Raw genomic sequence first — 15,159 nt, forward strand, 5'->3', positions numbered from 1 at the left:
TAGGCAGAAACTTTTTAATCAGGGTTTTTTTTTTTTTTTTTTAATTCAAACAACAACACAACACAGTTTTTCCCTACACCCCACAGTCTTAATTGCTCAGGGACAGAGACAATTTGCCATGATGACATCAACTCCACACCACCTGGTGACTCCTTACTCTGCAGGACTAAGACACTTCCCAGGAGCTCTGCCCCACCAGCCAGGGAGGACAAGAATTTTTTAGGTGTCCAGCTCAGGGGCATCTGGGCTGCCCTGGCAGTGGGGCTTGCTTGGGGCAGGGAGGTCTGGCAAATCACAAAGTGTTGAACAAGTAGCCCAGGCTTCCCAGGCCCTGCAAGGGCTTTTGTTAGCACCCTCCAGGTGTGGCCTGGAGTCTCAGGTCCCCTAACCAAGCATGAGTGCATCCTCCCCGATATTCTCCCCACCAGCCCTGACACGCTCCTCTCAGCCTCTACTGCCATGACCCTGGAAATGTCAAAACATGCACCAGCGAGCCGTAACTGCAAAGCTAGCAGGTCTAGCACAAGGGGGAGGAGCATACAACCCTGTTTTCCCCTCTAAGGGGGAGGAGCCTCTGTGCACTTTGTTTTGTAATAGGTGTGTGTGACAAGTGGGGCACCTCCCGCCACCACCCCTTTCCTGGCCCTGTGCAGGTGTCTGGTCCAGAGGCCTGGGCCTCAGTTTCTGGGACCTGACGGCCACACCGGGAAACGCACCCTCTTTACCCCAAGCAGCCTGTGTTCCTCCCGCCTGGCATTTAACCGAACATGTCAGCAGCAGGGCAGAGCGATTAAACACAGCATCTCTGAGCAAATACTTCTGGTCTGAGACCCAACCAAGGCTTCCCCACCTCCTTCAAAATGTAAAATTCTACAGTGTCCAGTGTCTTCTTCTCACAGGTTAAACTCTTCCCAACCCATGAATTCTCTCCTGGACCATCTACAGAATCTGAGAGCCTCTTTACGTAGATGGGCTTGTGGCTGGGAACCAGGCCACCGGGCCTCTGGGCTGGCGAGGAGCAGCTGCGTTTCCCAACCACAGCCCTGGTCCCCGCTCACCTGTAGTCCCAGCCCTTTCCCCTCCTCCGGCTGAGCCAGCAGCTCCTACTCCCTAGTGTGCGGCCCGGCTGTAAAACGGCAAGACTCCACTGGGAGGCAGGGGGAGGCTGCGGGGGGGGGGGGGGTCAGACCAGACACAGGACAGCAGAGCGTGGCCAGGCCCAGGGAGCCCCATTTCCTGAGACGGCTGTTGTCACCGCCCCAGCCCCCTGAGGAACACAGGCCTCGCATAGTAGCCGCTTATGTACATGGAACAAGGCCAGAGGAGGGGACCCCAAGTGTCTTCTCCACAGGGAGGAGCTATGTACAGGGGAGGGGAGAGGATGGCCAGGGACCCCCCGACATCTCATTCAACCAGGAGATCAAACTGCTCAGCAGCTTCAAACTCCGCGTTCATGGCCGCGGCCCATTCATCCAGCTCCGATTTCTAGGGGGAGAGAAAAAGGGGCAGGTGAGGAGGACGGGGGAAGGGGGGGTGCTGGCCAGAGCACACGTACCCAGACCCTGCAGGCACTGAGCCCCAGGCTGGCCCAAGTCCTGGTGGCCTCCGGGCACATCTGGGGCAACAGTGGGGGAAAGCCCTGGCCCTCACTCACCAGGACCTCAGGCACCTTTCTCTTCTTGCGTTTCTCCTTCACGGCCGGCGGCGAGATTCCGGGCAGAGTCGTATCTGGGGCCCAGGGCTTCACAGGGACCCTGGGGGCTTCGGTTAACTTGGAACACACCACAGGCGAGACCTGGGCCAGGTTTTCTGACCCCAGCAGCCCCTCGAAACCAAAGCAAGACCGGCGGCCTGGGGTGGAGGTAGAGGCGGAGCCGAAGGTCTCCAGGCGGCTGTAGGATCGCCTGACTTTCTTAGACATTTCCAAGTCTCTGGCATCCAGCTCTCCTTCCCTGGAGCTGGACTCAGCATTCAGCGGGCAGAGCACTGGGGTGGTGGTGGGCGTGACAGGAATTCCACATGCCTTGAAGTGGTCCTCCTTTGCAGGCTCCTTGCTGGGAGGGTTGTTTTCCTTCTCCAAGAAAAAAGCAATCTGCACCGGGCCAGAAGAGAGAACACCTCCTTGTTAGTTAGCTGTAATACTTACTTCCAGAAAGGTCTGAGGAGATTCAGGGTGAGAAAACCCATAGGACATTTTCAAAAGGAAAACAGAAGACAGGTCAGGCACCAAGTCGGACCTTGAGACAGATTTGGGGACGGGAAGAAAAGAAGAATCTGTCCTCACTTCTGAGTCCACTTTGGTAATGCAAGACTTCTCACCACCAGATGTTACCAGCTCTGCCTCCCAACAAAAACCGACCAGAATCTAGCCACCCCTACTGACCAAAGCCCCCATCACGTCATCTAGACCAGTTCGACAAGCTCCTGACGTCTCTGCCTGCTTCCACCTGGACCCTCTGGTCCATGTGTCACACAGCTAGCAATGGTTTTCCTAATACATCCATCTGGTCAACGAGTACCTCCCAGTCACCTGCCCAGTTCCGGGTACTTTCTCGGCACTGGGAGAATGGCCAGGAATAAAACAGAGAAAGCCCTGTCTCCATGGAGCTTCCATTCTGGCGGGGGCAAAACGGGTAATGAACAGGTAAAAGTCATGCAGCATGTTAGAAGTGTTAAGTGCTGGGCGCCTGGGTGGCTCAGTGGGTTAAGCCGCTGCCTTCGGCCCAGGTCATGATCTCAGGGTCCTGGGATCGAGTCCCGCATCGGGCTCTCTGCTCAGCAGGGAGCCTGCTTCCCTTCCTCTCTCTCTGCCTGCCTCTCTGCCTGCTTGTGATCTCTGTCTGTCAAATAAATAAATAAAATCTTTAAAAAAAAAAAAAAAAAAAAAAAAAGAAGTGTTAAGTGCTTTGGAAAAAAACAGAACAGGAGGGGCGCCTGGGTGGCTCAGGGGGTTAAAGCCTCTGCCTTCAGCTCAGGTCGTGATCCCAGGGTCCTGGGATCGAGCCCCACATCGGGCTCTCTGCTCAGCAGGGAGCCTGCTTCCTCCTCTCTCTCTGCCTACCTTGTGATCTCTCTGTCAAATAAACAAACAAAATCTTTAAAAAAAAAAAAAAAGAACAGGATAGCACTGGGGATAAGTTGGGATTTTAAGTAGGTCAAGGTCAATGTAGGCCCCACTGGGGAGCCATGTGAGCTAGAACTTCAGGGAGGTGAGGGAGTGAGTCACATGGAGGCCAAGTGTTGTAGACAGAGGGAACAGAGGTGCCAAAGTCCTGAGGTACAGGTGCACAGGGAAAGGTAAAGGAACAAGGGCAGGGTGGCTGAGAGAGAGAAGTGAGGAGAGGAACTGAAGATGGGGTTCGAGAGGTGATGGGGACCACTAGAGGGCCGTCTGTAGGATGTTGGAAGGGGAGGGCCATGGAAACCCTTGCTCTGAGACCCAGGGAGCCACGGCAAGGTTACGAACGGGAAAAAGCCTAATCTCATATGCTTATTAATCTCATAAGGGTGCCTGGATGGCTCAGTCGTTAAGCGTCTGCCTTTGGCTCAGGTCATGATTCCAGGGTCCTGGGATCGAGCCCTGCCTCGGGCCGGAAGCCTGCTTCTCCCTCTTCCGCTCTCCCTGCTTGTGTTCCCTCTCTTGCTGTGTCTCCCTCAGTCAAATCAATAAATAGAATCTTAAACAAAAAAAAAAAAACAAACAAAAAAGAGGTTCACGTGTTTGCTCCTTAAAATTCCACTCTTGGCTCAAATACTGCTTCCTCAGAGAAGCCGTTTCTTACCACAGAATAGGGACCAGCCCCGCTACCCCTGCTCTTTACTCCTGGCCCAACAACCTCTCTTATACACCAGTCACCTATCACCCCAACGAGAACACGAACTTCCTGGTAGCAGGGGTCTTCATCTGTCCGTTGGACCCGGCCTCCGGCCAGCACCTTCCGCAGAGCCCTGCGTGGAACAGGTGTTCGATACATTAATGGACCCCAAACGCAGCACTGAGCTTTCTGGCAGCCAAGACACGGTAGGAAACAGGACAAATGCGGTCACTCTTGGGGTCTAACAGAAGGAATAGCGTTGATTATTGAGAGAGACTCTTCCTGGCTACAAGCACAGGCAATTGGAGTCTTAGTAACGAGTCTGAGTAAAAGGGATGCTGCCCAAAATGGGGGTTAGCCCTGACGACCCCTTCCTCATCCCCGACAGTAAGCGCTCGCACAAGTTCTTGTTGCTTCTCTTGCTCCATCTCATCAATCTATCGTTCGACCCACAAGAATGAGTGATTACAAGGGAGGCACAAGTCGCTGCCCGTGGGACAACACACAGACATTCAGATGTGGAGAAGGCCTAAGGAGAACTACATGGAGAAATAGGACACAAGTGGTGTGTGTGACGGGGCACAAGTGGAAAGGGAAGCCTTCTGGAAGGTGTCCTTTCAGCGCAGTATTGTGTGATGGGAAGGTCATGTGATGAGAGGAGGGACAGAGCACCACTCTGCCCTCACCTTACTTCAGGCCTCCGCCATCTCGCTGCAGGATTCCTGGCAAGCCTTCCTACCTGGGCTTGCGGTCCCTGGCAGGCTATTTCCACCTCTGTCTCCACCCAGACCCCAGAGAGATTTTTTTTTCCGAAACACTCAAGCATACCTTAGTGACTACCTGGCCCCAGGGCTAGCTGGTCTGGGTTAGGTGCCTTCGTAGCATCTAGTACTTTTCTTACTGCAGTCCTTGGCATGCGGCTGTTATCACTTGTTCACCTTTTCCCCCACCCCTAAAAGGTAGCTAGCATTTCTCACTTATATTTTCAGGCACGTTTTCTATTCACGAAACATGCTTAATTACTTCTGCTAAAACAGTAAAAATGCTGTACACGTATCTTACAACAACCTGTTCTCACAAATTGAGGAGACAGGACTAGAGAGAAGTCAGCTCTCATAGGAAAACAGTGGGGGAACATCAGGACATCGAGACCTAAACGTATGAAATCCGCAAGGAAGTGAGCAAGACTGGCAATGCATGTGAGTCTCCAGAGGCAAACTGTTTCAAAATACAGATGCTTCCCGACCCAGTGACGGTTTCACTTAAGAAGTTTTTCAATGTTAGAGTGGAGCAAAACTGATAGGCATTCACTAGAAATCATACTTCGAATTTTGATCTTTTCCCAGGCTGGTGATACGTGGTAAGATCCTCTCTTGTGATGCTGGCAATGGCAGGAAGCTGTGGCTCCCGGTCAGCCACGCTATCACGTGGGTAAACAACTGATAAATTTATACCCATTCCATTGCTCGCTTTCAGTACAGTATTCAAGAAAATAAAAGATATTCAACTCTTCATTATGAACGGACTTTGTATTAGATAACTTGCCCATCTGCACGCGAACGTTGGTGTTCTGAACACATTAAAGGCATGCTAAGCCAAATTAAGATGTTTGATAGATTCGGCGTATTAAGGGGATTTTTGTTTTATAATAGTTTCAACTTATGATAGGTTTACCAGGATGTAACTCCAGTCCTAACTGGAGAAAGAGCTTTTTTTTTTTTTTTTAATGTTATGTTAGTCACCATACAGTACATCATTAGTATCCGATGTTGTGTTCCATGATTTAATGTTTGCATTTGACACCCAGTGCTCCATGCCACAGGTGCCCTCCTTAATACCCATCACTGGGCTAACCCATCCCCTCACCCCCTTCCCCTCAGTTTGTTTCTAGGAGTCCATAGTCTCTCATGGATGATCTCCCCCTCTGAACCCCTCTCTTCATTTCCCCTTCCTTCTCCTAGTGTCGTCTGTGCTATTTCTTATGTCCCATAAATGAGTGAAACCATATGATAATTGACTTTCTCTGCTTGACTTATTTCATTCAGCATAATCTCTGGAGGAAGATCTGTACCTCAAAACTGCTCCCTAGGCAGATGTGAGCAGCCAGTATGTCCTGCCCATCTCTAGGGTGCCCTGGATTCCATTCCACTAAGCACATAAAAATGAACTCACCCTTGGGCTCCTTCGAGGTGTGTGGACAGGCGGCACCTGTGGAGAAAATAATAACTGATAACATAGCCAACCCCAATTTTGGCTGCCAACCCCAATTTTGGCTCCCAACCCACAACCCTTCTCTCAGTCCTCACCTCTACAGAATGCGCTACGATCTTCTTTAAAACGATGGGCTTTCTGACTGGAGCCGCATGGGGTGCCTAGAAAAGAGGAGTGAGTATGAGTTCCACATCAGCCCAGCGGCCTCCGGGGCAGAAACGAGGAAGCAGGGGCTCACCTTGGGCCAGATTTCGGGGACGGTGCTCTGGAGATCAGGGCCTGATTTCCGCTGGGACCTCCGCAGAGACTGAGTAGGAGACGGGGCCCCCGGCCCTGGGAAGGGAAAAAAAGTTAGGAGGTAGAGGAAGACTCTAGGCCTCAGAGTCTGGAGAATAGGATCAGGAGTGAGCGAGAGACGGTTCCCAAACAAGCCGCTTCCCGGGGAGTGAGCCTCCTAGAGCGGTGTGGGAGGGACTCCTCGCGGGACTCCGTCCCTCAAACGGCTCGGCCCCACGCTCCCGCGCGCCTTCCGCTCACCGGAGCGCTGGGCGGCTCCTCCGGACCGCGTTCGCCTCTCGGACATGTTAGCCTTGGTCTCAACCCTCGCCGCGGTCTTCACCGCCCGGGCTCGCGCCAACCCGGAGGGTCGACGGAGACCTAAACGTTCGAATTACCCGCCCTGCCTGGAGGAAGCGGAAGTGACGTAAGGCGGGCGGGCCGCTGTATTTCTCTCCCGGCTCCTCGGGCTTCACGTCTAGCGTCAGCAGGGGCGGGGCCAGCGATGCGCTGGCGTCATCAGCGCGCGCCGCACCCGGAAGAGACGTGGCAGCGGAGGGATAATCGGAGCGGCCCGAGGTAGAGCGCGCAGAGCGGGAGGTCGGCTGGCCGCGGTGTCTCTCCTTCCGCGCCTCGGGCCAGCACTCGCGCCCATCGGCACCGGTGCGGAGGTCAATCGGTAAACACGGGGCGGGGGCGGGAGGGGGGGGGAGAGAAACCTGTGTTGAAGGTGGGGGCGGAGTTTGGAGGGGGTGGGGCTCAGGCGGAGCCCCTGGGGGCGGGGCCGGTGGTTTCGGAGGCTCGCTGGTGGAGGGACCTGGCCGGGGGCGGGAGCCAGGAGGAATGAGGAGGGGTCACCGCAGGCGGGATTCGTTCGGGGGGCGTGGCCCGGAATGTAGAGGGGCAGTAGGCAGGAACTGGGGGTTGGGGCGATTATGAGAGATGTTTAGGGGAGTTAAGAGTGGAAACGATCTGGGCTTGTGAGTTCGTCGTGGCGGACATCGGAACCTGGCTCTTTGTCAACTCAGACCCCTTTCTCAGGGTCGAATATGGGACTTTGCAAGTGCCCCAAGAGGAAGGTGACCAATCTGTTTTGCTTCGAACACCGGGTCAACGTCTGCGAGCACTGCCTGGTAGCCAATCACGCCAAGGTGGGGCCTTCAGGGGAGGGGCTGAGCAGGGCAGTGGGTGGGCAGGCAGGATTGGTTTTCTCCAACTCCGTGAAGGGCCAGGGGTTGGCATGAAGCTCCAGGAGGGCAGGAACTTGGTATCTTTTGTGCTCGGCTCTATCTCCAGCCCTTAAGACAGACTCTGGCACAGTGTGTGCTCAATAAATGTTTACTGATGGAACAAACGAAAGGATGATTCTCCTCTATGATGAGAGACAAGCAGCTGGGCCTTGAGGAGATGGGCCCCCGTTGTGACCTCTCTCTCCCACTCCAGTGCATCGTCCAGTCCTATCTGCAGTGGCTCCAAGATAGTGACTACAATCCGAATTGCCGTCTGTGCAACATACCCCTCGCCAACCGGGAGACGACCCGCCTTGTCTGTTATGGTGAGGCCTGCCCAGCTTGGTGACCAGTTTCTGGGTCCTCTCTAAGCAGCAGGGCAACGAGATCTTCCCAGGCTTGGGAGGCTGGAGCCCCAAATTCTAGTTCTATGTTATTTACCTGCTGTGTGAGCTCATGCAAGTCATTTTTCCTTCTAGGCCTCCCGTGTTTTTCCCTAAAAATTAAAGCTCTTAATTTATTTCTTTCCCATTTTGAGGGTTGAGTGAGAGCCAGTCCAACTTGTGGGTATCATTTTGGCTGTAAGCAGTAGCTGGCTGGACCAGCAGGGAGCTGAAGGCAGGAGGCTTTTGGACATTTGGGATCTGCTGTTCATTCCAATTAAACAGGAAGGGAGTTTCTCACAGTACATTCAGCCAAAAGAAGTTGGCACTCACATGTTCCATGACCTTGACCTGACGCTGGTGTAAGAAGCTTAACTCCACTTTTTGAAGGAGCTAGTGCAAAAGAGCTCCATGTGTGTGTTTCTCAGTGTGATGTGTGGGCATATGCACATGAATTTAATGTGTTATGACTTTACGTGTGGTAGTGTCTTCGTACCTGCGGATGAATGAATGGGGAAATGCATGTGCACGTATGAACACAAGTGTGTTGGGAGGTTGCAGGAGAATGTGTGGGTGACAGTGCTTGAGTTTTCAGCAAACGTGAATGTATAGGCATGTACGTGTGGGAATCAGTGTGCCCCCAAATATAGATGCAGGGGATGGTACTTGTGTTTGATTGTAGGTGTACAAGCATGTGTGTGTATGCGCTCGTGGGCATACGTGTGCCTCTGTGTGTCTAGGAACTTTTTCTGAAACTGTTCTTGATTAGCTGTTAGCCCAAGGAGCTTCTGATGAGTGTGTGTTCAGAGAGGACTCACTTTAAGGGTCGCTGACGTCTTCTTCACACCCTAGTGGGCTTCTCCCTTCTATTGCGCTGGGGATCTTGCTAGCATCTGGTTGACTGGGTCAAGTAATGGTGGCCAAGAAGGCCACATGCTTAGGGAACACTATTGAAACGGACCTGAGCAAGGACAGGAAGGAGAAGGCTGTGGGCTTATGTGCGTGGGTGTGCATACGTCCGTGTAAGCAGGCTAGGGGCTGTTGCTGGGCTAGATGTCCTAAGTGTCTTCTTCCTCATGCCTCTCTTCCCGTTTCATGGGCCCTAAGACCTCTTCCACTGGGCCTGCCTCAATGAACGTGCTGCCCAGCTACCCCGAAACACAGCGCCTGCTGGCTACCAGTGTCCCACCTGCAATGGCCCCATCTTCCCCTCAAGCAACCTGGCTGGCCCTGTGGCTTCTGCACTGAGAGAGAAGCTGGCCACGGTCAACTGGGCCCGGGCAGGACTGGGCCTTCCTCTGGTGAGAACCTGTCTATCTGTCTGTCTGACTAAGCATCTGCCCTGGGTCCCACCTGGGACAGATGGGTGGGTAGGGACAGCCCCGGGCCGGCTGGTGATACAGGTTCCTTCCTGCAGATCGATGAGGTGGTGAGCCCGGAACCCGAGCCCCTCAACACCTCTGACTTCTCTGACTGGTCTAGCTTTAATGGTAAGTGGCGGTCCGCACTGCCTTTGGAGGCCCTTGCCCCCTGCTCTGCTGACCTCTCCCTTCTTGCCACAGCCAATGGTACTGCTGAACAGGCGGAGATAATCAGCGCTTCCGCTGCCCCATCGTTCTACAGCCAAGTCCCCCGGCCCCCTGCTTCCCCGAGCCGGCCCGAGCAGCACACAGTGATTCACATGGGCAATCCTGAGCCCTTGACTCATGGTGAGCCAGAGAATTGTATGGTCTAGGGGAGGATAGAAAGGGAATGGGCCACCCTGGGGGGCCCCCCTCCTCTCTCTGACAAAGGCATTACCTCCCCACAATTCTGAGATGCTCTGTTGGGCTGAGAGGGCAAGGACTTTCTGCCCTCCCCACTCCCCACCCGGTGCCGGCCAATTTCACTGAGCCCGTGGATACCGGTGGCTCTGCCCCTGCAGCCTCAGCCCCGAGGAAGGTGTATGATACGCGGGATGATGACCGTTCACCAGGCCTCCACGGGGATTGTGATGACGACAAGTACCGTCGCCGGCCTGCCCTGGGCTGGCTGGCCCAGCTGCTCAGGTACGCAGGGTCAGGTGGGCCCGGCTGCCAGAAAGGGGGAGGAGAGGAAGTGAGAGTCAGAGGCCCCAGGCATGATCATTGTTGATAGATAAGATGGGCTTCTATCTTTTTGGGTAGATGGGTAACCACAGTACCTGGTGTTGGGCTACTCAGGCCCCTGCTCAGCTCTGGGAGTCTTGAGTCTAGTCCACTGTAGGGCTCTTTCCTCGCTTGCTAGGTATCTGAGGCTTGAGGTGGGGCTCTTTGAGGCCCCTTCCTGCTCTGACAGCCCCTGAGCCTAGCGACTGTGATGTGCCCGACACGTTCTGGTTTGCAGAACGGTGGTTGCTTCCGCCGGTTGGAGCTGCACCATCCGCTGCGTAACAAGCCGGCGTGGGGATAAGCTTGCACACTGGAAGTGGCAAGGCTTGGGGACAGTGGCACCGGGGCCAGAAGGCAGGCATCATGTCTGGGGTTCCTCTCTGGGCCGAGGGGCCCCTGACCTGACTTCCCCCTCCTTCCCCCCAGGAGCCGGGCTGGGTCTCGTAAGCGGCCGCTGACCCTGCTGCAGCGGGCAGGGCTGCTGCTGCTCCTGGGGCTGCTGGGCTTTCTGGCCCTCCTCGTGCTCATGTCTCGCCTGGGCCGAGCCGCAGCTGACAGCGATCCCAACCTGGACCCCCTCATGAACCCTCACATCCGTGTGGGTCCCTCCTGAGCCCTCGCTGGGAGCCGGGCCAGCCTAGGACCTGGGGGCCTGAGGTAGGGCGGTCTAGGGACTTTCCTTCTGCTCCTCTTCTTCAAGCCTGAGACACTAAGATCTCAGGCCCAGTCCAGTCCACGAGAATGGCTGCTGGCTGGGCCTGGGGCCCCTGCAGGGCAAACGTTTGTCTTGACCTGCTTACCTTCAGTCTCCAGCCCCCCACCCTCCCCACAAAGGAGATGACAGGTGGAAATAAATGACAGACTTTATTAAAACACCGAAGCCGCTTTTTCTTTCCCCCTTCTCAGGCCAGTCCTCAGGCCTCAGTGGTTCTCCTGCCGGTACTGGATGGCCAGAAACTCAAGGGACAGGCGGTTGAAGAACATGACTCCGTTTAGGACTGGGCAGACGAGAGAGCCCCTATCAGCATTCCCTGCCCGCTCTCTGCCATGTCTGGGGATCCAGAGCTCCCCCTCCCCTTCAGCACGACCCCCTCCCCCACTCACTCAGGATGGTCAGGGCAAAGCACCGAAGAAACTTGTCATCTGTCATCTCAGCGTAGAGTGATCCCATGGCGGCCCAGCAGATGCTGATCACCTGGGAGAACTGTAGGCCCCGTCCAGTGGGAGAGTGGCCCCTGAGACAACAGCGGGGCTTCCATCAGCCCCTGGGCCTCCCCCGACCAGCCCTTGAGCCCTGGCCCCAGGCTACCATCAGGACCACCGTGTATTGAAAGCTCATGCGGTCGTAGCGGTGGGTCACGTAGAAGTTGTGCACGTCGCTGGCAAGGACGCCGAGGTGTATAAAGAAGATCATCAGGGCAGCGGCGGTGAGCACCATGCCTTGTGGGAAGAAGAGCACAGCTAGCCGGTCCACCCACCGCATCGTGGCGGCCGCATAGACGCGAGCCCGACAGCGGCACCTGAGCAAGCCGGCCCCGTTCGGGAGCAGCAGCTGACCCTTCCGGGTCCTGAGTGCGTGGTCTGGAATTGTGGTGGGATGCTAGAACCACGAGGACATAGGAGGGGGACAAGATTCTAGAATACAGGCTGATTCCAGTCAGTATGGGAGTGGTTCACGGGTGGCTGGGGGAGCTCCGGGTTACGGAAGGTCAGACGGAGGGCTGACGGTACAGACCGGCAGGAGCGTTGAGGAAGGAACGGCGTCCCTCACCATCCTGCCTGCGTGCACGCTTCGTGTGCTCGTGCCCATCTGCTCACTGAGCCCCTCGATGGTTCCGCACAGGGGGCACTGTGGGCACATGTCTACAGAGCCAAGGCTCAGAATGTGGGAGGGCATGTCCTAGGTCCATGGCAAGTCTAGACTAGGCTCTGGTTGTGTAGCTGGAGGGCACCCCCAGGTGAGGGGAGGCCTGGGCCGAATGGCTCCACGTTTTTGCTCCATTCCCGAATGGGGAAGAGCAAGGCGAAGGGGAGAGAGAAGAGCTTGCCCGCAGCTGTCCTGGCGCCTTCGCCAATTCCCTCCCTTGGCATGGCCCAGAGAGCACTTGGCTTTTCCATCCTCCCTCAAAGGTCCGAGGACCTGATGCCAACCAGCTCAACCGTCTGTCACCTTCCAGCACTCAGCACTTTCACAGCCATCTGCCCCGTCCTTTCCAAGAGTCCCAGGTGAGGCTGGTGGCATAAATCCTATTTTGCACCCAAATCCGAGGTACAGAGAGGGAGTGTCAGCCCGGGCGCTCCTGGCCAATGAGTGAGGGACTCACTGAGGACTGAAATGAAGGTCTAGTTCTGCCCGAGGCTGTGACTGACTGGGTAGGGACCCTTCCAAGCAACAAGAAAACATTTCCTCCATACATGGAAGAGAGGAAAACTGTAGAACTCACAAGTATCATCCAGAAAAATGGGCAGAAATGGTGTGGAGGGACATGAAACTCCCAGGGACTAGAGTAGAAGAAGGGTACTTGAATTCTGCCCTACCCCTGGCCTCCTTCCTCTCTGCCAGCCACAGAAGTTAGGTTCACAGTCAAGACCCAAAATGCCCTGCCATTTCCTTGCTTGCTTCCCAGTGTCATTAATCACCACAGTCCCTCAGACCCCACATTCTGACATAGGGGTGACTCACCCAATGCTCAGCCATTGGCCCACTGTTGAAATCACTGCACCTCTAGTCTCATGTGACTACGAATAAACTTTCATACATTAGGGCTTCTGGCTCAACGCCATTTAAAAGTTTAAGTAGCATATGACTATGTTCTTGTAAAAGATTTGGGTAACACACAAGCATACAGAGGAAAAGGCAATGACCTCCCTCCCACCACTCCTACCTACCTAACAGAGGTAATCCCCTGAACAGTTTGGTGAGTGGGCATCTTTTGGGTCCCCCCCCCTTTTTTTTTTTCTTTTAAGAATATATTTGACAGATGGGGCGCCTGGGTGGCTCAGTGGGTTAAGCCGCTGCCTTCGGCTCGGGTCATGATCTCAGGGTCCTGGGATCGAGCCCCGCATCGGGCTCTCTGCTCAGCGGGGAGCCTGCTTCCTCCTCTCTCTCTGCCTGCCTCTCTGCCTGCTTGTGATCTCTCTGTCAAATGAATAATAAAATAAAATCTTAAAAAAATATATATTTGACAGAGACCATGAGATAGGGACACAAGCAGGGGAATGGGAGAGGGAGAACTAGGCTTCCTGCTGAGCAGGGAGCCTGATGTGGGGCTTGATCCCAGGACCCCGGGGTCATGACCTGAGTCAAAGGCAGACACTTAACCAACTGAGCCACCCAGCTGCCCCTCAAGTTATTTTTTCTACCAGTTATGAATGTTTTGTATTTCTCCTGGACAATACCTACTTGTAATATCAGCATCTGAACATGTAATGGTAAATAGCAACATCAAATGTTCGTTCCTATGAGTAACTAAACAAGGCCCTAGGAATGGCACCAGCTAGACATGCTATACTCTTGGGTCTTAGTCATTTATTTGACAGATCACAAGTAGGCAGAGAGGCAGGCAGAGAGAGAGGGGGAAGCAGGCTCCCCGCTGAGCAGAGATCGTGGGGCTTGATCCCAGGACCCTGAGATCATGACCTGAGCCTAAGGCAGAGGCTTAACCCACTGAGCCACCCAGGTGCCCTCTGACACTGTATTTTTTTTTTTAAAGATTTTATCTATCTATTTGACAGAGATTACAAGTAGGCAGAGAGGCAGGCAGAGAGAGAGGAGGAAGCAGGCTCCCCGCTGAGCAGAGAGCCCGACGTGGGGCTTGATCTCAGGACCCTGAGATCACGACCCGAGCTGAAGGCAGAAGGCAGAGGCTTTAACCCATTGAGCCACCCAGGCGCCCCTGACACCGTGTTTTTTAAAACAGCCTCTGAACATCCTTTGGAACATAAATGGAACATTTCTGAACACAGATTGCAGGGGTCAGCAAACTTTTCCTGTAACGGACCAGATAGTAAATCATTTAGGTTTTAGTTCCCATAAGGTTGGTTGGTCTCTCTCTTTTCTAAGATTTTACTTATTTATTTGACAGAGACACAGCTTGAGAGGGAACACAAGCAGGGGAAGTGCGAGAGGGAGAAGCAGGCTTCCCGCTGAGCATGGAGCCTGATGAGGGTCTCCATCCCAGGACCCTGACCTTCAACCTAACAACTGAGCTACCCAGGAGCCCCCATAAAGTCTCTCTCACAACTACTCAACACCTCTTTTGTAATGCAAAACCAGGCATAGAAAATATGTAAACAAGGGGGCCTGACTGTTCAAATAAAATTAGACACTGCCATAATTCATATACTTTCACATGATTTTCATATTTTATGAAAATTGTCTTAAACTGAGACATATTACATTATTTTCAAGTGTACAATGTAATGATTTGATATTTGTATGTATTTTTAAAGGATCATAAGTCTAGTTAACATCTGTCACCCTACAAGTTACAATTGTTTTTCTCCTGATGAGAACTTTAAAGATCTACTCTGATTATATGAATGTTACAAATTTTTCACCTCATGAAATGTCATTTATATATTTTTTAACCATTAAAAACAAACAAAAAAAGCAACACACCAGTCCTAGCTCACAGGCCAAATGAAAACAGGTGGTGGGATGTGTTTGGCCTGCGGGACCCCTGCCAAAGAATGATTAAACAAGGTGGTTACCATTCCATCACCCCGCCACCGCCGCCAGCCAATCACAAGCAATGTTTCAAGGACCGCCTCGATAAAGTCATTTTCTCTATTAAAACTCATCCTTTTTCAATCTGAACTTCGTTCCTGTCTGACTGAGCGCTGCACCTTGGTGAACACCTGCATTTTGATGAAATTGGATGCCTGAAAATGACCCTCAACATCTCCATCAGCCCCTCACTCAGTATGGCCCACCGTTCCTGACATCTGAAGAATTGGGCTTCTAAGCACGTATGTTGCGCTTGGGGACTTCAAAAAAAAAAAAAAAAAAAAGAAAAGAAAAGAAGAAGAAAAAGCATTAGCAGCTAGAGGCACCGCACGCCCTGTACGGGCATCTAACCCTCTCGGCCTTCTCGCAGACTCCTGTGAAGTCGCC

At 53.6% G+C, this 15,159-nt stretch overlaps 3 protein-coding genes and 1 long non-coding RNA gene across 5 annotated transcripts; 2 read left to right on the top strand and 2 right to left on the bottom strand.

Moving 5' to 3' along the window:
• On the bottom strand, positions 1-6,738 carry LOC125078167 (sororin-like). The gene is made up of 6 exons (XM_047690319.1): positions 6,564-6,738; positions 6,265-6,359; positions 6,122-6,187; positions 5,988-6,023; positions 1,655-2,092; positions 1-1,485 (listed from the first exon to the last, which is right to left on the bottom strand). Exons 1-6 carry the CDS (start codon positions 6,607-6,609, stop codon positions 1,405-1,407), a joined length of 762 nt encoding a protein of 253 aa, XP_047546275.1. The 5' UTR covers positions 6,610-6,738; the 3' UTR covers positions 1-1,404.
• Positions 6,739-6,838: 100 nt separating this feature from the next.
• Positions 6,839-11,088, top strand: ZFPL1 (zinc finger protein like 1). Of its 2 annotated transcripts, XM_047690318.1 has the most exons (9): positions 6,839-6,981; positions 7,344-7,453; positions 7,746-7,857; positions 9,022-9,215; positions 9,332-9,404; positions 9,477-9,623; positions 9,839-9,962; positions 10,470-10,700; positions 10,950-11,088. In XM_047690318.1, the coding sequence occupies exons 2-8, from the start codon at positions 7,352-7,354 to the stop codon at positions 10,654-10,656; spliced, it is 939 nt and encodes a 312-aa protein (XP_047546274.1). In that variant the 5' UTR covers positions 6,839-6,981; positions 7,344-7,351; the 3' UTR covers positions 10,657-10,700; positions 10,950-11,088. The 2 variants fall into 2 exon arrangements, with proteins under 2 accessions (XP_047546274.1, XP_047546273.1); XM_047690317.1 differs by lacking the exon at positions 10,950-11,088 and having other exon boundaries at positions 10,470-10,919.
• TMEM262 (transmembrane protein 262) lies at positions 10,895-12,356 on the bottom strand. Its single transcript, XM_047690320.1, has 3 exons — positions 11,353-12,356; positions 11,148-11,247; positions 10,895-11,041 (listed from the first exon to the last, which is right to left on the bottom strand). The coding sequence occupies exons 1-3, from the start codon at positions 11,524-11,526 to the stop codon at positions 10,965-10,967; spliced, it is 351 nt and encodes a 116-aa protein (XP_047546276.1). The 5' UTR covers positions 11,527-12,356; the 3' UTR covers positions 10,895-10,964.
• Positions 12,357-13,284: 928 nt separating this feature from the next.
• LOC125078169 (uncharacterized) lies at positions 13,285-14,380 on the top strand. Its single transcript, XR_007120810.1, has 2 exons — positions 13,285-13,723; positions 13,934-14,380. It is a non-coding gene; the product is annotated as an uncharacterized LOC125078169 (long non-coding RNA).
• Positions 14,381-15,159: the final 779 nt, after the last annotated feature.

Source organism: Lutra lutra, chromosome 10 (assembly GCF_902655055.1).
Source record: "Lutra lutra chromosome 10, mLutLut1.2, whole genome shotgun sequence".
NCBI lineage: Eukaryota > Metazoa > Chordata > Mammalia > Carnivora > Mustelidae > Lutra > Lutra lutra.